Source organism: Bos taurus, chromosome 15, assembly GCF_002263795.3.
Source record: "Bos taurus isolate L1 Dominette 01449 registration number 42190680 breed Hereford chromosome 15, ARS-UCD2.0, whole genome shotgun sequence".
Lineage (NCBI taxonomy): Eukaryota > Metazoa > Chordata > Mammalia > Artiodactyla > Bovidae > Bos > Bos taurus.
The window spans coordinates 15,842,623-15,865,150 of record NC_037342.1 but is presented as its reverse complement, the minus strand read 5'-3'; the positions used below and the strand labels follow the sequence as shown (position 1 = coordinate 15,865,150).

Here is a 22,528-nt window from a genome sequence, read left to right as displayed (position 1 = left end):
CGAGGAACCTGGTGGGCTACAGTCCATGGGAACCGAAAAGATGTGGACACGGCTGAGCGCCCACCCCTTTATCAACTTGTTGGATATCTGCATATTTTCAGCTTGTGGGTGGGGGTCATCTTTTACTTAAGGTTTAAGATAAATTGACTCTCATCCCATACGTGTTGGGGCGCCCAGTTTTGTTCTCATGTTTCAGGGGTTCTTGGAAGGTCACCTATGGTCCCATGTCCCTCTCCCCCTGAATTCTTGTCCCCCTTCACGGGTGCCCTTTCCTTCTGCTTTATAACATCCTGGGGGATACCCACAATTGCTGCATTTCCCAAAGTATCGTGTGTGTGTGTATGCATGTTGTGTGTGGTGAGTGTGTGTATGTGTGTGTGTGGTGTGGTGTGTGTGTAGTGAGTGCATGTGTGTGGTGTGTGTATATGTATGTGGGGTATGTGGGTAGTGTGTGCCTGTGTGTGTGGTAAATGTGTGTGTGTGTGTGTGTGTGTGTGTGTCATGAATGTATGTGTGTGTGTGGTGTGGTGTGTGTGTGTGTGGTGTGTGTGTGGTGAGTGTGTGTGGTGAGTGTGTGTATGTGTGTCGTGAGTGTCTGTGTGTGGTGTGTGTGTGTGTAGTTAGCATGTGTGTGTAGTGTGTGTATGTGTATGTGTGTGTGTAGTGAATGCATGTGTGTGGTGAGTGTGTGCATGTGTGTGTGTGTTGTGAGTGTATGTGTGTTTGTGGTGTGGTGTATGTGTAGTGAGTGCATGTGTGTGGTGAGTGTGTGTATGTGTGTGTGTGTTGTGAGTGTATGTGTGTTTGTGGTGTGGTGTGTGTGTAGTGAGTGTGTGTGTGTAGTGAGTGTGTGTGTGGTGAGTGTATGTATGTGTGTGTGTTGTATAGCTGACTTTGCTGAGGGTTTGGGGCCAAGGCACGATTACATCACATACCACCATTCCAGACAAGTTAAAATTGATTTACATTTTCGTAAAGGATCGCTCAACCCTTCCCGTGTCTTGGAAATGCTCGCTTAGCCTCTCACTGCACTGCAGTGCTTCTCTGCCCCAGCTCCTTTCTTACTCCCCTGGCTCATTCATCCCAGCTCCCAGCCTTGCTATTCATATCTCACACAAAGCAGTTTAGTTAGCTCTTTCCACAAAAATTTGCCCATAAGGATGTTATTAACCAAAGAAATTCTCACTCTAAGAGCATTTATTTTTCACTTTAAAATGTAAAATTGAACTTGCAGAAAAGTTGCAAGAATAGTACTGCTGCTGCTGCTGCTGCTGCTAAGTCGCTTCAGTCGTGTCCGACTCTGTGCGACCCCATAGATGGCAGCCAACCAGGCTCCCCCATCCCTGGGATTCTCCAGGCAAGAACACTGGAGTGGGTTGCCATTTCCTTCTCCAATGCATGAAAGTGAAAAGTGAAAGTCAAGTCGCTCAGTCGTGTCCGACTCTTCGCAACCCCATGGACTGCAGCCCACCAGGCTCCTCCACCCATGGGATTTTCCAGGCAAGAGTACTGGAGTGGGGTGCCATAAAGAACTCTAATACACCATTCACTCAGATTCCCCGATTGTTGGCATTTGATCATGTTTACTATCATTTTCTGTCATTTCCTCTCCTCCTTCTCTCCCTCCCTCTTTCCCTTCCTCCCTCCCTATCTTATTTATTTATTTTTTCCTGAACATTTGAGAGTAAGTTACAGGCATGATGCACATTACCCTTTTAATGCAGTTATGCACATTTCCTACAAACAGGGTCACTCTCCTACGGAACCACAGAACAACCATCAAAATCAGGGAGCAGTATAACCAGCTACTCTACCACTCCATTCACATTTCTCCATTTGTCCCCAGAAGGTTTTCTCTAATGAATAGATCTAATATATTGCGTTTAGTTGCCTTTTCTCTTTAATCTCTCCTTCAGTTTGTGACAGTTCCGTAGTTTCCGTTGACTTGGATGACCTTCCAGTTTTTAAGAGTATAGTAGACCAGTTATTTAATACAGTGTCTCTCACTTTGGGTTCGTCTACTGTTTCTTTATCATTAAATTCAGTTTATGCACTTTGGGCAGCAGTATCACAGGAATGATTCTGTGTTCTTACCCGGGGTACTCCATTACTAGGATGGTTTCTGTCAAGCTTCTTCTTTATAAAGTTACACTTTTTGGTAATTAAGATTTTTTTGGTAGGGACATACTTTGAGACTATGTAAATATCCTGTTCTTCATCAAACTTCACCCACTAGTGTTAGAATCCATTGATAATTCTTGTCTTAATCCATTCCTACAGCCTATGTGCATGCACTCAGTTGCTCAGTCGTGTCTGAGTCTTTGAGCCCCTATGTCCAAATTGTCCTTGGTTTTGCCAGTAGGATACACAGGTTCAATCCCTGCTTCAGGAAGATCTCCTGAAGAAGGAAATGGCAACCCACTCCAGTATTCTTGCCTGGGAAATCCAGTGGACAGAGGAACCTGGTGGGCTAGTCTGTGGGGTCACAAGAGTTGGACATGACTTAGCGACTGAACTACCACCGCTGCTTGGGTGTTCATATATATACATGCACACTTGCATCTATTTTATTGCTGTATGTATCTATGTATATATTAAAATATTTTATCAAAATTTTAAATATGAAACGTGTTCAGGTCCCCAGTTGCAACCCAGTGCCGCAGGAGATGGTACTCCCTTTCCATATCTGTACCCCTTATCTCTGAGAGTGAGAAACATGGCCCTTTTCATTCTCCACATACTTGCTTACTTCTCCAGCCCTGGTGTGTAACCAGTCTCACTTGGCTCTGACCTTCTTATAGTCCTGGTTCCCATTGGGCCACTCCTCCTTAGCCCCAGATTCACAGGATGCAAGGCAGGAAGACCCCTGAGATAATTTTTCCGGTACTTTAAAAATATTTTCTTCTGCTTTATATGATTAAGTGTAAATAATTTTCGCTTTTGATGTTATGATTTGGAACAATTCTATAGGTGAAAAAAGTCACTATATTTGTTTTCTGTTGATTATGACAGTGCCTGTCTTTTCTATAATTTGGGGGATGGGGGTGGTTGAAAGTAGAGAATAAAAGATAGGAAGGAGGTGGAGTTAGGCCAGGAGAGCTCCTTTTGTGAGGGAAATACCTGATGGTAAGTGTAAGCAGTAACAGAGAAGACTGGAATTTACCAGGGCACCTGAAGCTTCTTTCTCCTTATTTTCCCTCCCATCATACCCTACATTCAAGTCCGAGTAAACAAACAAAAACAAAAACTGTTGTTTTTTAATTTTGGATGTCCAGTGCCTAATGGGGAAAAGACTACGATTTAAGCGAATTCTCCACTTTGCTTGTCTCTGGATGCAGTTGGGGAGTGGGGAGCTGGAGAGCCACAGGGAAGGGTCACTGCAAAGAAGAGAGGTAATGGGAGGAAAAGCTAGGTTGGAAGGGAATTTGAGGAAACTGAATCAAATCAGGAGAGAAACAGAGAGGAAGGAAGAGCCCAAGGAGGTGGTAGGATTGGAGGGGGGCTTTGCAGAGCAGATGGCTGATGAGAAGGCATTTCAAAAGGCTTAGATTCATTGTCTTCTCTTTAAAGACCATTTAAGAGAAGAATTGTAGGTGTGCTGTTCGCCTCCTGGGAGTGTAACGGTGAAAGATGTTATGGAAATTCATTGTTTTTTAAAGCATCCTCTCAACATAAGTAAATTGACTTTCTTCTTTTTGTTGTTGCTGCTGTCTGTTTTGTTTTTAGGTGATGTGTATTCTGCCTTCTATTCAGACCAGCTATTATGATTCCATTAAAAAATATTTGAGCTCCGACTGCCCAGTCCCCAGCCAGTGTGTGCTTGCTCAGACGTTGAATAAGCAGGGGATGATGCTGAGTGTCGCCACCAAGATTGCCATGCAAATGATCTGTAAACTCGGGGGTGAGCTCTGGGCGGTGGAGATCCCGGTGAGGAACTGCCTCTCTTTTCCTTTTAGTCACCAATCAGTTATGAATTTTAAAAAGTGAATCAAAGTAGGAGATATTTTCATGTGATTCTAGAAATATTTGCACTGTTTGTTTATTGGGTCGGGTTGTTGTTTATCTGTTTGTCTGCTCTGGGTTCCGTTATACACCAGCCACTGGGAAGGTCTGGAGGGTGAGTTGTGGCCCCTGTCCTCGTGGCGCTTGAGTCAAGCTGGTAACAGAATATTTCACGGAAGAGAATCTAGTCTGGCATCGACTTGGAGGGACTTGATTTGGAGCCATCATTTAAACTCTGGGTTCTGTGGCCCCTGCCTTTCCCTGCCACTACCTTGCAGAGGACCCTTGCACCCTGGGTGGAACACCTCCCCGCGCTCCCCCCCACCCCCCCCCCCCGCAACGGCCCCGCTCCACACTCCGAGGGCTTAAGGAAATAGCAGAGCCTGTGATGTAAACCTCCAGTTTGTGTTGGGAACTGAAAAAATCCTGTTCTCTTTCCTGAACTATGGGCACTGTGGATGAAGTGAGGAGACGGAGGAATGAGAGCCCGTTGCCTGTTCCCTTAATCAGGATATACAAGGTTACCCTCAGCTGCTCCTCCTGGAGGCATGCATACAAGTGAGGATTCCTTGGAGAGCTAAAGAATGGGGAATGGAATTTCCCTTCAGATTCCTTCAGCTCTGAGGCAAGGGATAAATGATGGACCGCTTTACCGGAACCCTTAAGCCATTGATGGCCCTTGCCTCCCCCAACAGTGGTTGGTGGCCATTTTGGAGTACAGTGTGTCTCTTAATCAAAGTATGTACTATATTCTTCCCCTGTCTTTAAGTTTCTCTGGTTTCTGGTTTAATAATCTGCCTCATCTGGACCTTGATGTCCCTGGCTGAGTTTAAATAATTTTATAACCACAGAGAGTCTTTTAAAAACTGCATATTAAGTCATTGCTTGGGAAAATAATACCTAGTTCCATTAAATTATGAAAAATCTAATTTTACAGTTAAAGTCCCTGATGGTGGTTGGTATCAATGTCTGTAAAGATGCATTCAGCCAGGGAACGATGGTGGTTGGATTTGTGGCCAGTATTAACCCCAGAATCACCAGGTACTTTTAAAATTACCCTAACATAATCTTCAACTGTTTGGACTTCTGATTTAACTAAAGGCTATACAGCAAGGAATAGTTTGTATTCTTCACTCATTTTTAAAATATGAACACTTGTGGTCACAAATTATATTCACATATATAAATATATAAATGTGATGGGTAATATTGGAGTAAAATTTAGCTTCAATAAAAATATTTTTATATGTACATTAGGACAGGCTATTTCTTATATGCTCTGTACTAGAAAGTTTACATTCATGATGTCAAGCAGTTGAGAATCAGGTTGCCTGGATTTATATCCTGATCTGCAGCTTACCTATCCTGTGTAAATGTTCAAGACATGCTTGTTAATATTTTTAATAGTCACAGAAACTTGATATGGTGGTTGTTTATTTACACAGCTTTTAAAAACATAGGCAGGGGACTTCCCTGGTGGTCCAGTGGTTGAGACTCTGCTCTTTCACTGCAGGGGACATTTGATCCCTTGTTGGGGGACTAAGATCCCATCTGCTGAGACACACATCCAAAAATAAATAAATAAGAAATAAAATACATCATCTTTAGAACAAAGCAAACATAGGCAGGATGAGGAATAACACATTAAACATTGACTCACAGTACATATTAAATTGTAGTTCTTAGAATTGTTTCAATATTTATAACTATACAATGTGTTTTGAGGCTGTTCACAACAGGTTTGCTTCCTAGAATTAAGCTCTTTGATTTACTCCATTAATTTGTGATCAGGTATATATTTGGGATTGTGGGAAACAGACAAAGCAACAGTTTGCATGCCTCCAACTTCATTCCAGGTTGTATGAGATCCCTGTTCTGTGTGTCACTTCCTTAATCAAACACCTAAGGAAGGCAATGGCACCCCACTCCAGTACTCTTGCCTGGAAAATCCATGGACAGAGGAGCCGGGTAGGCTGCAGTCCATTGGGTCGCTAAGAGTCGGGAAAGACTGATCGACTTCACTTTCACTTTTCACTTTCATGCATTGGAGAAGGAAATGGCAACCCACTCCAGTGTTCTTGCCTGGAGAATCCCAGGGACGGGGAAGCCTGGTGGGCTGCTGTCTCTGGGGTCGCACAGAGTCAGACACGACTGAAGCGACTTAGCAGCAAGGGACTTCTGGCTTCTTAGCAACATTTCTAATTGCGTCATGATTATTGCACATTTTTAGAGAAGTAGAGACATGGAGATATTGTATATCACTAAGTCATTATCTTCATTTTACAAGTGCTTTTAATTAATAATTTTAGTAAATGAACTTGCTTCTGAAGTCTAGATTAAGTTAATCATGTTAAGATTTCAATTCCCCAAAGCTTACCTATAGAAATGAAGTTTATCCTTGAGAAATCTTTGAAATTTGAAAGTAGAAGGTCTACTGCTAAACTAATACATTTCCTTAATAATGTAGTGGCCTGTATTTATCAGTGCTTATTATGTACCAAGTGCTGAACCAAGTACTTTGCATATTTTATGTAATTTTTACAACAACCCTATGAAATACTAACTACTTTGCATGCTAAGTCACTTCAGTTGCATCTGACTCTTTGCAACCGCATGGACTATAGCCCACCAGGCTCCTCTGTTCATGGGATTGTCCAGGTAGGAGTATTGGAGTGGGTTGCCATTTTCTCCTCCAGGGATCTTCTGATTTAGGGATTGAACCCAAGTTTTCCATGGCTCCAGCATTGGCAGGCAGATTCTTTACCACTGAGCTACCTGGGGAGCCACTAACTACATTACTATTTTGTAAATTTCCTTGGCACAAATGAGGAAACTGAGGCACACAGTTGGTGAATTTACCAGCCAAGACTTGAACCCAGAGACATATGATGCTAGCACTGTGCTTTAGTTTCTAGTTATCAGTCAATTTTATTGAGTGGGAGGGGGTGAGGGAGAGCATTTTAATATAATAGTAATCATATAGTGTATAAAAAGTTATGAACATTGATTTAGTTATAATGTCTACTTCTTAATTTAATACTTATGCATGTTGATAGCAGAACTTTCAAAGGTGAACTTTACTTTGGTTCTTTTCTTACTTTAGGTGGTTTTCCCGCTGTATCCTTCAGAGAACAACAGCTCATGTTGCAGACTGCTTAAAAGTGTTCATGATCGGTACTAAACTCATAGCAGTGGGGGTGGGCTCCAAGGACTGCTCCTTCAGACCCAAAGTCCATAAGCTTCTAGCAGATCAGACAGGTGGAAACAGACTCTTTAAGTCTCCCTCAGTCAGTTGGCACCTAGTTGGAGACCCCAAAGCTGTGGCCTGACTCAGGCTGACAGATAGGCTCTGTGGAATTTACGTTTGTGTCTCTGTGTGAAAAACTGAAAGCCAGGAGGAAAGAAAAGTTTGTAGCTGCTGGTGATTCTGGCAAGCAGTTTGAAGGCCAAAAGAAACTTAGCCTGGAGGAACAAGAATTGTGACAGACCAGGTCTACAAACAGGAGAGAAGCCTGGGGGGCTGGGGGTGGGGGTGCTGGCAGGTCAGGTGTGGCATCAGAGGAGAAAATGGGGAAGACAGCAGATGGGGAGGGTGCCCTCCTCACAGAGGAATGCAGTGGAAAGAGGGGTCTGGGGTTCCCATGTCTTTTCTAACCCAGGTCCGAAACTCGCTTGGCCCCTGCCTAGCAATGTGACCTGTACAACTCCCCCCGCCCCCAATCTGCATCATCACAACTGTAAACTCTGAGGGGTTGTAAATATTTGTTTCCCAAAAAAGTGCACTTGGTGATATGTCTTGGTAGTAGACTTATACATATGGTCGTCTTCTATCAAACTAAAACCAATCTCCGGGACCATAAACTCTCCTAATACGGTGGTGCCATAGATGCAGGAATTTTATCATATTACTTTCCCTTCACTTCAAAACCTAGTCATTTTTTTAGCAGTAGTTATGAAAAGTTTCTGTTGGGTAGGAGTCTCTGCTCTTTAGGCAGTTTCTTAAAGTGAGTGGAAATTTTTCAGAGTTCACACTGTCAGCGAGACTTATGGGTGAGTCAGTGTGAAGAGATGTTTTTTACAGGAGCAGCCAAGTCTTTTCCTTGTGTTTTCATTATGCTCATTAGAGAAGAAAATTACATAATATTATCCAGTCTTTGAGAGGATTGAAAGAAACTAAATTAGTATTAATTTGGTTTGGGGGAATTTGTATGTCTATGGCATAAATTAAATTTTAATTTATTGCTTAGATATTAAAATTTTACTAAAGAGATATGCTGAGTTTGAGGATATATTATGCCACAGAAGCTATTATGATTCCTTAAATAGCAGAAATGCAGCAATGTTCCAGAAAGTTATCCAATTTTATATTAGGTATAACCCAAATTAGGTATTACCCTATCTCACTGTGGTCTGAAATAGCAAGCTATTTAAACACTGAAATATATGGGAATGTTATTCTTTGTTGGCATCGGACAAGTCATCCTTCTCTTACTAACATCAAATCCTGCAGGGGCGCTGAACAGGTGGTATAGGCATAACCAGGGTTTGCCAGCACGGATAATCGTGTACCGTGACGGTGTCGGCGATGGTCAGCTCCAGACACTCGTTGACTATGAAGTCCCACAACTGCTGAGCAGTGTGATTGAAGCAAGTTCAAATACCAGGTATCAAATGAGTATTCTTTTCCCACTTCCAATTCTGACACATTCATCGCAACTATTAAAATTATTATGTGCATCTGTCTCTTTTATTTTTTGTGTGGTTAAGTTTTGCCCCATTTCTGCTTTATGCAAGTACAACCACCCCTAGATTGGAGGGTGGTTGGGATAGTCTTATGTAAATTGTCTGGGTGCTGTGAGCTTTTGGGGGCCCTGGGTAGGGGTACCAGAAGAAGGCAGGAATCTCCAGAGCAGCTGACACTGAGATTCAGCAGGAAGCTTGCAGGGCTGCTGGCAACTAAAGATGCTTCGTACATATTAACATGCTAGGGGAAAAAAAACAAGCTCTGGTTTCAAATTCGAGGCCCAGATCAACACAAGGGTGAAAGGCTCTGACGTGGAGGCACTGATCTGCAGCTCAGGTGTGTAGAAGATGCTGAGTGTGGTGTGGGTGCTGTGAAATCAAGGCTGCATTTGGAAATCAGACCATGCTAAACACCAAGAACCTTTCTCTACTGTCAGATTTCTAGATTCGATGCCTTGCTTCATTTTCCTCCATGATTATATCCAGTGGTAAGTGCAAGAAAAATGTTAGAATCAGAAAAATGGAGGAGGATTATGATCTTAAGATGGCTTCTTAAAATCCTCAGCAAGCCTTATCTTCCAAGTTGTGCATAGCACTCCCTCTCCTCTGTAGGGTTATACCATCATACAACTGTTGAGGCTCAAAAGGAGCCAAACCTTGACCTCATCCGTGACCATCAGAAAGGAGGGAGAGCATCATAGCTCAGTGGCAAAACCACCTTTAGCTGCATTCAAACTATCAGAGCCAAACTTTCTCATTCCCCACTGACCTTGGGTCACTTCATTTCAGTTCAGTTGCTCAGTCGTGTGCGACTCTTTGTGACCCCATGGTCTGGAGCACGCCAGGCCTTCCTGTCCATCACCAACTCCCAGAGCTTGCCCAAACTCATGTCCATCGAACCCATGATGCCATCCAACCATCTCACTCTCTGTCGTCCCCCTCTCCTCTTGCCTACAGTCTTTCCCAGCATCAGGGTCTTTTCCTGATGAGTCAGTTCTTCACATCAGGTGGCCAAAGTATTGGAGCTTCAGCTTCAGCATCAGTCCTTCCAATGAGTATTCAGGACTGATTTCCTTTAGGATTGACTGGTTGGATCTCCTTGCAGTCCAAGGGACTCTCAAAGAGTCTTCTCCAACACCACAGTTCAAAAGCATCAATTCTTCAATGCTCAGCCTTCCTGTGGTTCAACTCTCACATCCATACATGACTACTGGAAAAAAACCATAGCTTTGACAGACCTTTGTTGGCAAAGTGATACCTCTGCTTTTTAATATGCTGTCTAGGTTGATCATAGCTTTTCTTCCAAGGAGCAAGCATTTTTTAATATCATGGTTGCAGTCACCATCTGCAGTGATTTTGGAGCTCAAGAAAATAAAGTCTGTCACTATTTCCATTGTTTCCCTGTCCATTTGCCATGAAGTGATGGGACCAGATGCCATGATCTTAATTTTCTGAATGTTGAGTTTTAAGCCAACTTTTTCACTCTCCTCTTTCACTTTCATCAAGAGGCTTTTCAGTTCCACTTTGCTTTCTGCCATGAGAGTGGTATCATCTGCATATCTGAGGTTATTGTTATTTCTCCTGGCAATCTTGATTCCAGCTTGTGCTTCATCCAGCCCGGCATTTCACATGATGTACTCTGCATAGAAGTTAAATAAACAGGGTGGCAATATACAGCCTTGACGTACTCCTTTCCCAATTTGGAACCAGTCCATTGGTCCATGTCTGGTTCTAACGGTTGCTTCTTGACCTGCATACAAATTTCTCAGGAGGCAGGTCAGCTGGTCTGGTATTCCTATCTCTTGAAGAATTTTCCACAGTTTGTTGTGATCCACACCGTCAAAGGCTTTAACATAATCAATGAAGCAGAAGTAGATGTTTTTCTGGAACTCTCTTGCTTTTTTGATGATCCAGCGGATGTTGGCAATTTGATCTCTGGTTCCTCTGCCTTTTCTAAAACCAACTTGAACATCTGGAATTTCTTGGTTCATGTACTGTTGAAGCTTGACTTGGGGAATTTTGAACATTACTTTCCTGGTATGTGAAATGAGTGTAATTGTGTGGTAGTTTGAACATTCTTTGGCATTGCCTTTTTTTGGGATTGGAATGAAAACTGATCTTTTCCAGTCCTGTGGCCACTGCTGAGTTTTCCAGATTTGCAGGCATGTTGAGTGCAGCACTTACACAGCATCATCTTTTAGAATTTGAAATAGCTCAACTGGGATTCCATCACCTCCACTGGCTTTGTGCGTAGTCATGCTTCCTCAGGCCACTTAATTTCGGATTCCAGGATGTCTGACTCTATGTGAGTGATCACACCATCATGGTTATCTGGGTCATTAAGATACTTTTTTGTATAGTTCTTCTGTGTATTCTTGCCACCTTTTAATATCTTCTGTTTCTGTGAGGTCCATACTCTTTCTGTCCTTTACTGTACCCATCTTTGCATGAAATGTTCTCTTGGTATCTCTAATTTTCTTGAAGAGATCTCTAGTCTTTCCCATTCTACTATTTTCCTCTATTTCTTTGCATTGATCACTGAGGAAGGCTTTCTTATCTCTCCTCGCTATTCTTTGGAACTCTGCATTCAGATTGATATATCTTTCCTTTTCTCCCTTGACTTCAGCATCTCTTCTTTTCTCAGCTATTTGTAAGGCCTCTTCAGACAACCATTTTGCCTTTTTGCTTTCTTGGGGATTGTCTTGATACTGCCTCTTGTACAATGTCATGAACCTCTATCCATAGTTCTTCAGCCACTCTATGAGATCTAATCCCTTGAATCTATTTGTCTCTTCCACTGTGTAATTGTAAGGGAGTTGGTTTTGGTCATACCTGAATGGTCTAGTGGTTTTCCCCACTTTCTGCAAGTTAAGTCTGAATTTGGCAATGAGAAGTTCATGATATGAGCAACAGTCAGCTCCTGGCCATGTTTTTGGTGCTTCTCCATCTTTGGCTGCAAAGAATATAATCAATCTGATCTCAGTATTGACCATCTGGTGATGTCCACGTGTAAGTCTCTCTTGTGTTGTTGGAAGAGGCTGTTTGCTATGACCAGTGTGTTCTCTTGGCAAAACTCTGTTAACCTTTGCCCTGCTTCATTTTGTACTTCAAGGCCTAACTTGCTTGTTACTTCACTTCCTATGTTTGCATTCCAGTCCTCTATAATGAAAAGAACATCTTTTTTTGGTCACTTTTTTGGTTAGTTCTAGAAGGTCTTGTAGGTCTTCATAGAACCATTCAGCTTCAACTTCTTTGGCATTAGTGTTTCGGCATAGACTTGGATTACTGTGATATTGAATAGTTTGCCTTGAAAACAGAGATCATTCTGTCATTTTTGAGATTGCATTCAAGTACTGCATTTCAGACTCTTTTGTTGACCCTGAGGGCTACTGCATTTCTTCTAAGGGATTCTTGCCCACAGTAGTAGATATAATGGTCATCTGAATTAAATTCAACCATCCCAGTCCATTTTAGTTCACTGATTCCTAAAATGTAAATGTTCACTCTTGCCATCTCCTGTTTGACCACTTCTAATTTACCTTGATTCATAGACCTAACATTCCAGGTTCCTATGCAATGTTGTTCTTTACAGCATCGGACTTCACTTTCACCACCAGACACATCCACCACTGGGCATTGTTTTCTCTTTGGCTCCGTCTCTTTATTCTTTCTGGAGTTATTTCTCCACTCTTCTCCAGTAGCATACTGGGCACCTACCAACCTAGGGAGTTCATCTTTCAGTGCCTATCTTTTTGCCTTTCCATTCTGTTCATGGGGTTCTCAAGGCAAGAATACTGAAGTGGTTTGCGTTGGGTCAATCTAACCGATCCAAGAGTCACCAGCATGCAATTTGGGGATTGAAGGATACATTTTAGCAGCTGACAATGCTAAAGAGTTAGTTCTCCTGCACTATGACATCAACTTTTTAAAAGTTTTGAGATCGAAAACATTAATAAAGTATTTTTAAGATAAAGTGCTTAAAGTGAATTTTCAGTGATCTGGAGGTTTCTCCCATAATGGCAAATATTTGTTTTTGTTTAGTTGCCCAGTCATGTCTAACTCTTGTGAGACTCCATGGGCTGTAGCTCACCGGGCTTCTCTGTCTCTGGGATTTCACAGGCAAGAATACTGCAGTGGGTTGCCATTTCCTTCTCCAGGAAATCTTCCCAGTGCAGGGATTGAACTTAAGTTTCCTGCATTGCAGGTGGATTCTTTACCGCTGAGCTACCAGGGGCGAATATTTGGATTTTATCTATTAACACTTAACACCTGGTCATTCAGCATTTGGCCCCAAAGTGTATGTGGTCTGTCCATCCACCCTCCCAGGCATGTGTTTTGCAGGATTCAGAAGCAATGACTGGAGGAGTAAGGAGAGCTGCTAGTTTTCCATTTTTTATTCAGAAATTGAGAAGAAGAGTGAAGGTGAAACAGGGAGATGATTGCTAATGGAAAAAAGAATCTTGTCTTTGTGTATAATTCTATAAATGCTTTCTTTAGAAGTGCTAATTGTAATTTATTGTCCCATGAACCATTCTTGAGGGTCCCTTGGACTGCAAGGAGATCCAGCCAGTCCATTCTAAAGGAGATCAGCCCTGGGTAGTCTTTGGAAGGAATGATGCTAAAGCTGAAACTCCAGTACTTTGGCCACCTCATGTGAAGGGTTGACTCATTGGAAAAGACTCTGATGCTGGGAGGGATTGGGGGCAGGAGGAGAAGGGGATGACAGAGGATGAGATGGCTGGATGGCATCACCAACTCGATGGACGTGAGTTTGAGTGAACTCCGGGAATTGGTGATGGACAGGCAGGCCTGGCATGCTGCAATTCATGGGGTTGCAAAGAGTCAGGTACGACTGAGCGACTGAACTGAACTGATGAACCATTCTTCCCCATCCCCTTTCAATGATGGAAACTGGTCAAGTGATTGGACATACCACACTTTGGCAACAAATGAAGATGATCCTTAATTTAAAGATTGTTTATATTTCAGGGAGGAGGGGAGACTAGGGGTAATTTTAATTTTCTTTGTTTTGCAGCATTTTGTGAATGAATGAATTTATTTCATTTTAAAATTACCAAAAATATATAAATAAATAGAAAAGGCTGCATGGCTTGGTTTTAGTTCTCTCCGTCTTCTTATTATCACTATTATTTTTTATTTTGCCTCTCTGGTCTTAAGCCCCAAACTGTCAGTGATTGTGGTCAGGAAGAAGGGCATGCCACGATTCTTGGTGGAAACTGGCCGAAATCTGCAGAACCCACCACTTGGCACTGTCGTGGATTCGGAAGCAACACGGCCGGAATGGCAAGTCTGTTAGAAAATCTATTTTTAACAAAGCTTTGACCATGTGTGGTCAGGTTCGGCCCTGTTCTGCATGCCTTCTTTCTCACAATCCTTCCTTTCCCCTCAGGTATGACTTTTACTTGATCAGCCAGATGGCCTGTCGGGGAACCGTTAATCCCACCTACTATAACGTCATTTATGATGACAATGGCCTGAAGCCCGACCACATGCAGAGACTCACATTCAAACTGTGTCACGTGTACTACAACTGGATGGTGAGTGACAGCCGTGTACTTAGTTGCAGAGCAGAACTTGGGGTGCCCACCTGGAAGTTGTCCCCCGATTCACCTTTGGCACAATGCCTGAATTTCCACAAAGGATGGATGAGTGAATGGATGGATGGATGGATGATTTCTCAGTCCACACTGCATGAAACCCACTCTATCATAGACATAAAATACCAGTAACTATTAGAATGCATTAGCATTGATAATTTCTCGAAGACTTTACTATATATATTATTTTATACCGGTCTGGGAGGAAATCAGGGTATTGTTACTTCCAAGTTACAGATGAGACAGTTGAAGGCAACTCAGATGTTGTGTCTGGTGGGAAAGCAATAGGCGTGACTCCATTCCAGAGCTGCTGTCAAGGTCCAAAGCCAAGATTTGCGTGCAGCCCCTCCGAGCATCAAGTTGTAGGAAACGTAGGTCAGCCCTCAGTGTGCGGCTCACAGGTCCGGGCGTCATGAAACCTCTTGGCTCCCCATCCTGCCCAGCGAATTTAAGTTCTCAGTGAGTGAGGTTGCCCTTTGTTGGTGAGTTCTTACTGATTTACACACATTCTAACATATGTATAAATAGTGGATGAAAAAAACCTCAGGAAAGAATACTGCTTTGAAGAGTAAGTTTTCCTCTTAATTACTATCAATACATTTTCCTCCTTAGGGCCTAATCAGTATTCCAGCTCCCTGTCAGTATGCACGCAAGCTGACCTTCCTGGTGGCACAAAGCCTTCATAAAGAACCAAGTTTGGAATTAGCCAATTCTCTCTTCTACCTGTGATAACATGAATGGAGGGCATCGCTGGTGGAGGATTCTGAGGAGCCCTTGATGTACTCTGTACAAATCTGCTATAAGCTCAAGGCTGTGGCTCTGGGAAGCAGATTGAGTGTAGTTTTAACTTCTGAGGGGAAAAAAAAAAAAAAAAAGCCACAGCAACTGAATCCGAAATGGTTCAGAAGAAATGATGTTTTATTTTTATTTTTATTTAAAAAAAATTTTTTATTGAAGGATGATTGCTCCACAATATTGTGCTTATCTCTGCGTTTCATCAACATGAATCAGCCACATGGTATACACATGTGTTGTTTTATTTTAAAGAGCTTTGTGCTCAGGGTGAATTCTGTGGTGTATAGAGTTAAAATGTACCATCACCTGTAAGGAATACCAAAAAGTTAAATAAGTGCTTGTGTGATATTTTAATGGTAGGGTCTAATTTCCACCCTAAAATTTGCAGAAGTTTTCTTAAAATTATGTTGTAGAGTGTTTTGTTGAGTGGTTTAAGTAGTTGTTAGAAAATAAAGAAAATTGAGAGCATCACATGCGTGTTTATTGTTATTTGAATTTTAGTTGACATTTCATATGAACTGCATTATCTAAGGGCTTTCAGCAAAAACTCTTAGCCCCTAAACCACCTCACCATCACTCTTTGAGTTATATTTCCAAAAGTGAACATTTCACTTATTCTTCCTTTTTTTAAATTGAAGTATTGTTAATTTACAACGTTGTGTTAGTTTCAAGTGTACAGCAAAGTGATTCAGTGATACATGTATATTTACACATATATGCATGCGTGCTAAGCCACTTCAGTCATGCCTGACTCTTTCTTTGCAATCCTGTGGACTATAGCCTGCCAGGCTCCTCTGTCCATGGGATTCCCCAGGCAAGAACAGTGGAGTAGGTTGCCATGCCCTCCTCCAGGGGATCTTTCCAATACAGAGATCGAACCCACGTCTCTCAGTCTCCTGCATTGGCAGGCGGGTTCTTTACCACTAGTACCACCTGGAAGCCCATATATACACACAAATAGACGTATTCTTTTTCAGATTTTACTTATTCTCTCATGGAACTTTATTTCACTTGGTAGCAGCTTCTCTCGTTGTGATCTTGTCTCCTATTACTTCCTAAACAACAGGTGCCATCAGAAGAGAACTTACACAGGCTCCCATCCATCTGCCCACCTGAGGGCATATGTGCGCATAGACCCTGCCCCTCCCCGCCTTACTGTAAGCAAACTGTGCTCCTGTGGAACCCCTCCGCCCATGTACTAACTCTTGTTCCCTCTGGTCTATCCAGGATGCTTCTCTAACCATTCCTCCCTCTCCCTTCTGTATCATCAATTTCCCTCTCACACTGGATTCTTCCCACTCATCAGCATTAGAAAAATACATTCTTATTTCTTCCATATTAAAAAAGAAACATTTGTCCTCAAGCTCCTACCTCGTTTCTTTGCTCCTCTCTACAGAGAAACTTTATCAACTTAAAAAATAGTCACAATCCTAAAGTTGGGAGGTATGTTTTATCCAGTGGGAATTTTTAGGACTTCACGCCTGGGAGACGGCATCTCAAGTGACCCCGAGAGAATTGCTCTGAGGAGAGGGTTGGAGGAGTCAGGTTGTATCGGTTTGCAACAAAGGGCAGGTAGTCTGAATATCAAAACTATTTTTTAAGAATTCAAGAAATAAGGTATCTCAAGGTTTTTGGTGCTTTTCTATGTATGGAAAGATGCAAGAGTCTGAAGTCACTGAAGTCATTCCTTTCATATGCATCTCAGCTCTCTGGGGCCAGTATCCTGAGTTCCTCAGGGCTCCCTGTAGGGAGTGGCTGCAGTCTGATGGCTTCTGATGGCAGGGACTCTTCTCCTTCCTGAGTGCCCTGGAGGGCTGGAATCCGGATGACTGTAGCATCCTTGTTTATTGATATGACAGGAAATAATCCAATTCTCAGCTTCTCAAGAGTCGTCCATGACTGATGCATCCAATTTCATATGCCACTCAGAATTTCAGCACAACCATTACAGCAAAAATCACTTTGGTCAAAGAGGCAGTGACTTCATTTATCAAATCTGATGGTCAGTTCTCTGTCCTCATCTTCGCTGACCTGTCACCGTATTTGACCCAGTTGGTCATTCCCTCCATCTTGCGTCACTCCACGTGGCCTTTAGGGTAACACTCTCCTGGTTTCTCTCCTGCTGCGTCCAACACTCATTCCGTTTCCTTTGCTGCTTTTCCCTCATCTTCTATCCTTTTCTTGTGTGAATGCCCCAGGGGTGAGAATATGGTGGCATGCAAAAATATTTTGATGCAGGAAAGACTGGAGTCCAAATTCTTCTCCCAGGAGAGAGAGTGTGTAGAAGGCTGCAGAAGCAGGGAGGGGAGAGCAGACACTAATGCAGATCATATGAGAGGGCACCAAACACAGGCTTTTCCTAATTGAGAGCGTTTATCCAGACTGGGCCCAAATGCACCCTACATGGGATCTTTTCTAGTAACGAAAACCTTTGCTGGAGTGTAAGAGGTAGGCGGTAGCTAATGCATTGCAGACACAGTACCAAGACCTTACATACATATTTAATCTTCATGACAACTGTATGAATTAAGCATTAAAATGACCATTCTACAGATGGTAAAACTGAAGATGAAAGATACCATGTGGCTCACCAAAATTTATAAAATTAGTAATTGTGAAGGGAGAATTTTCCTCAGGTGTATTTGACTCCAAAGCCTGAGAGATGAACCATAAGACTCTACCACCTTAATAATAGGTACTAAAAGATTAAAAAACTTCTCCCAGAGTTCTTAGATGAGGGAGTACCTTATACACTTTAAAGCTGACATTGTATATTGCAAGTCTTCAGAGGGAAGTTCAGTTCAGTTCAGTCGCTCAGTCGTGTTCAACTTTTTGCGACCCCATGAATCACAGCACGCCAGGCCTCCCTGTCCATCACCAACTCCCGGAGTTCACCCAGATTCATGTCCATCGAGTCAGTGATGCCATCCAGCCATCTCATCCTCTGTCGTCCCCTTCTCCTCCTGCCCCCAATCCCTCCCAGCATCAGAGTCTTTTGCAATGAGTCAACTCTTCGCATGAGGTGGCCAAAGTACTGGAGATTCAGCCTCAGCATCAGTCCTTCCAATGAACACCCAGGACTGGTCTCCTTTAGGATGGACTGGTTGGATCTCCTTGCAGTCCAAGGGACTCGCAAGAGTCTTCTCCAACACCACAGTTCAAAACCATCAATTCTTCGGCGCTCAGCTTTCTTCACAGTCCAACTCTCACATCCATACATGACCACTGGAAAAACCATACCCTTGACTAGACGGACCTTTGTTGGCAAAGTAATATCTATGCTTTTCAGTATGCTATCTAGGTTGGTCATAACTTTCCTTTCAAAGAGTAAGCGTCTTTTAATTTCATGGCTGCAATCAGGGGGAAGGCACTGTACAAATCCAGAGTGGTTGTGTTTTTGTGTTGATAATGTGGTTTTCTTCCTTCTAAGTACAACGATGATGTAAAGTGCCACTAACTAACAGCCAACATGTATAAACCTACATGTAGCATGTTGATGAGGCAATGCTAAGGTGTATAGAACTCCTCATTCTTTTACCCAGTTAAATAGTGGCCAAGGTAGTGGCTCTTTACCATTTTAAGCCACCAGGGGGCACACGAGGACTGTTGTATGAGCTGATTTTTGCCCTGTTGCTCAGTAGTTTCTGACTCTGCGACTCCATGAAATGCAGCATGCCAGACTTCCCTGTCTACTATCTTCCAGAGTTTGCGCAGACTCATGTCCATTGAGTGGGTGATGCCATCCAACCACCTCATCCTCTGTCGTCCCCTTCTCCCCCTGCCCTCAGTCTTTCCCAGCATCAGGATCTTTTCCAATGTGTTGGCCCCTCACATCAGGTGGCCAAAGTAATGGAGCTTCCGCTTCAGCTTCAGTCCTTCCAATGAATATTCAGGGTTGATTTCCCTTAGGATTGGCTGGTTTGATCTTCTTGCTGTCCAAGGGACTCTCAAGAGTCTTCTCTAGTGCCACAGTTTGAAAGCATCAGTTCTTCAGTGCTCAGCCTTCTGAGAATAGCCAACCTCAAGTGAGCTCCGAGGGCAACATGAATTAGGAAACTCTGCATTTGAACTGTGGTTCCAACTCTTTCAGCTGAGGGATAAAATAACTTTACCTCTTTAAAACTCAGTTAAAAATAAAATAAAAAACAAAAAAAAAAAAAACAAAAAAAACCTCAGTTACCCAATCTGCAATATGAGAAGAGGTTGGATTAAATCAGTGGTGCTAAACCTCAGAAACATCAGAACTTCCTATATTTTAAGACTTTATTTTAAAAAGCAGACACCTGGGCCCACCTCTAGACATAGTGATTTTATTGGTCTGAGATGAAGCCTGATCTTCGTCAGGTGGGATCCTGATGATTGCCCAGAGTTGAAGAAGACTGGGTCTAGGGCACTGGGTCTGAATTCCAGAAGCACTATTTACTAGCTCTACAACTTTGGGCAAGTTACTTAACCTCTCTGAGCCTCAGCATATCTACCTGTAAAGACATCTAACAGTGTCCATGTTGTCGGGTTGTGGTAAGGATTAGAAATGTCCAATCTAGGGCATCTGGGTTTAATCAAGAATGCCATGTTATTACACATCATGAGGAGAAAAGGATCAAGTGACCCAATCTAGGCAACAAGTACTCACAGGTCCACGTAATGTGCCAGATGCTGTAGTTCTGAATTCTGAAATCTTGCTTAAGGATATGTTAACGTTTTCTCTAGACACAATCAATCTACCAGTTGCTGTTTTAGGGAGAAGGCTTTCTGGTTTTGCTTTTATTTGGGAAGTGGAAAGGAGACTCTGGAAGACAGCACACTTTAAATACATTTCTACGGCAGCCACGAAGTACAGGAACCACACCTCCCACAGCTGACTGACGACCTCCAGCTGCTACACTCAGGGTCTACCACAGTGCTGACTTTGAGAGGGCTCTCCCCAGGCTGCTTCTTGCCACTGACTGGGCACAACAGAGGCGCTAGATTTGGGTCTTTTCTGCCCAACGTGGGACTCTACTGTTGAGCAGTCCTCTTTGACTGCTCTCACAGCAGTTGATACCACCCTAATGACAGAAAGTGAAGAAGAACTTAACAGCCTCTTGATGAAGATAAAAGAGGAGAGTGAAAAAGCTGGCTTAAAACTCAACATGCAGAAAACAAAGATCGTGGCATCCAGTCACATCACTTCTCGGTAAATAGATGGGTAAACAATGGAAATTTTTGACCAAGGCTTTCTCAGAACTGCCCTGTAGTCTGGAGCTCTTCCTGCCCATCCCCTTCTCCTCCCTGTCTCCTGTCATTGAGCCCGATTGGCATCTTGGTCTGTATGCTCTCCTTACTTGTCCTACTTCCTCTCACCTTTGTCCTTCATGGGCTTTTCTCACAATTGTTGCTGTTTATTCACAAGTTGTGTCCAACTCTGTGACTCCATGGACTGCAGCACATCAGGCTTCCCTGCCCTTTACTGTCTCCTGGAGCTTGCTCAAACTCATGTCCATCAAGGCGGTGATGCCATCCAACCATCTCATCCTCTGTCATCCCCTTCTTCTCCTGCCCTCAATCTTTCCCAGGATCAGGATCTTTTCCAGTGAGTCAGATCTTTCCATCAGGTGGCCAAAGTATTGGAGATTCAGCTTCTATCAGTCCTCCCAATGAATACTCAAGGTTGATTTCCTTTAGGATTGACTGGTTTGATGTCCTTGCAGTCCAAGGGACTTTCAAGAGTCTTCTCCAACACCACAGTTCAAAAGCATCAATTCTTCAGTGCTCAGCCTTCTTTATGGTCCAACTCTCACATCCATACATGACTACTGGAAAAAACATAGTTTTTACTACTCAGACTTTTGTCGGCAAAGTGATAACTCTTTTTAATATGCTGTCTAGGTTGATCATAGCTTTTCTCCTGAGGTGCAAGCGTCGTTTAATTTCATAGCTGCAGTCACCATCCACGGTCCACATCTACCATCCATAAAATCACCATCCTCCTGATTTTGGAGCCCAAGAAAATAAAGTCTGTCACTGTTTCCATTGTTTCCCCATCTATATGCCATGAAGTGATGGGACCAGATGCCATGATCTTCATTTTTTGAATGTTGAGTTTTAAGCCAGCTTTTTCACTCTCCTCTTTCACCTTCATCAAAAGGCTCTTCAGTTCCACTTTGCTTTCTGCCATAAGAGTGGTGTCATCTGCATGTCTGAAGTTGTTGATATTTCTCCTGGCAGTCTTGATTCCAGCTTGTACTTTATCCATCCCTCATTTCGCATGATGCACTCTGCAGATAAGTTAAATAAGCAGGGTGACAATATACAGCATTGACGTAGTCCTTTCCTGATTTCTCACAACAAATCTCTGAAGTCTAACTCTGCCCTGGTGTCTGTCTCTTGAAGGACACAAACTGACACAACTTCCATGAACATTATGTCATTTTTAAGTTTTTAATAAAAGTAAGCTGATTCTTAATGTTAGGAATCCACTGGCTACAACCTGAAATTTAAAAGAAAACTATGTACCTTGAGATGTCATATTTTAAAAATATTGGATTTCAAGTTAGCGATTTTCCATGGCAGTTTACTCTTAAATCTTCCTAAAAACTTCAGCATCTCAGACATGATATAGAAAGTTCTTTTGAGAAGTGCTGTCAAAGGCCTGAGTTTTGTTGCTAGGATTAACGTGTACTTCTCACTTCAATTTGACCCACTGCCTCAAGCCAAGAAAATCCTACAGTCCCGACAAGAATGATGAGAAAAGGACTCCTTTTGAAGGAGAGAGTGAGGACGACTGAAGAACAAAAGATGAAATCAAGTTCCTTGAGAAAGATTTTTTTTTAATCCTTAATTAATTTTAAAATTATAAAAAATAATAGATGTTCTTTATGGAATATTTGTGGTGGAAAAAATACAATGTTGTGGAAAAAATCTTCAATACAGCTACTACTCAGAAGTGTATTCTGTCAACACTTTGATATATGCTTTTCATCTAGTCTTTAGCTATGCCATATGTATAGTTTTATATACTTCATTTTTACAAAAGATTATAACATGAGTTTTTTCCTATTCAGTTAAAAATTTTGTAAGCGTAAGTTTTAATGATTGAATAATATTTTACAGATGTAACAATTTACTTGTTCCCCTCTCTTTTTAAAAATTTACTTCAACAACAACAAGTGATTTATATATACACACATTCTTTTTCATATTCTTTTCAGGACATTGAACATAGCTCCCTGTGCTATATACTAGGACCTTGCTGTTTATCCAGTCTATATATAATAGTTTGCATCTGCTCACCCCAGATGCAAAACTTATGTATAGTTCTCTTTATTATAGTGATAGGTTGTTTCCAATTTTTCTTTGCCATAAAAAGATAGCATAGTTTTTATTCATAG

General features: G+C 42.3%; 1 protein-coding gene across 1 annotated transcript in view; it reads left to right on the top strand.

Annotated features, from left to right (window-relative positions):
• Window positions 1–15,642, top strand: part of PIWIL4 (piwi like RNA-mediated gene silencing 4) — a 55,745-nt gene extending 40,103 nt beyond the window's left edge. The window contains exons 14-20 of the mRNA XM_059875071.1: window positions 3,727–3,927; window positions 4,940–5,043; window positions 7,106–7,176; window positions 8,513–8,666; window positions 13,924–14,049; window positions 14,156–14,303; window positions 14,976–15,642. Coding sequence (XP_059731054.1) covers window positions 3,727–3,927; window positions 4,940–5,043; window positions 7,106–7,176; window positions 8,513–8,666; window positions 13,924–14,049; window positions 14,156–14,303; window positions 14,976–15,092 — 921 coding nt within the window. The 3' untranslated portion in view covers window positions 15,093–15,642. The remainder of the gene's footprint in view (window positions 1–3,726; window positions 3,928–4,939; window positions 5,044–7,105; window positions 7,177–8,512; window positions 8,667–13,923; window positions 14,050–14,155; window positions 14,304–14,975) is intronic.
• The last annotated feature ends 6,886 nt before the right edge of the window (window positions 15,643–22,528 follow it).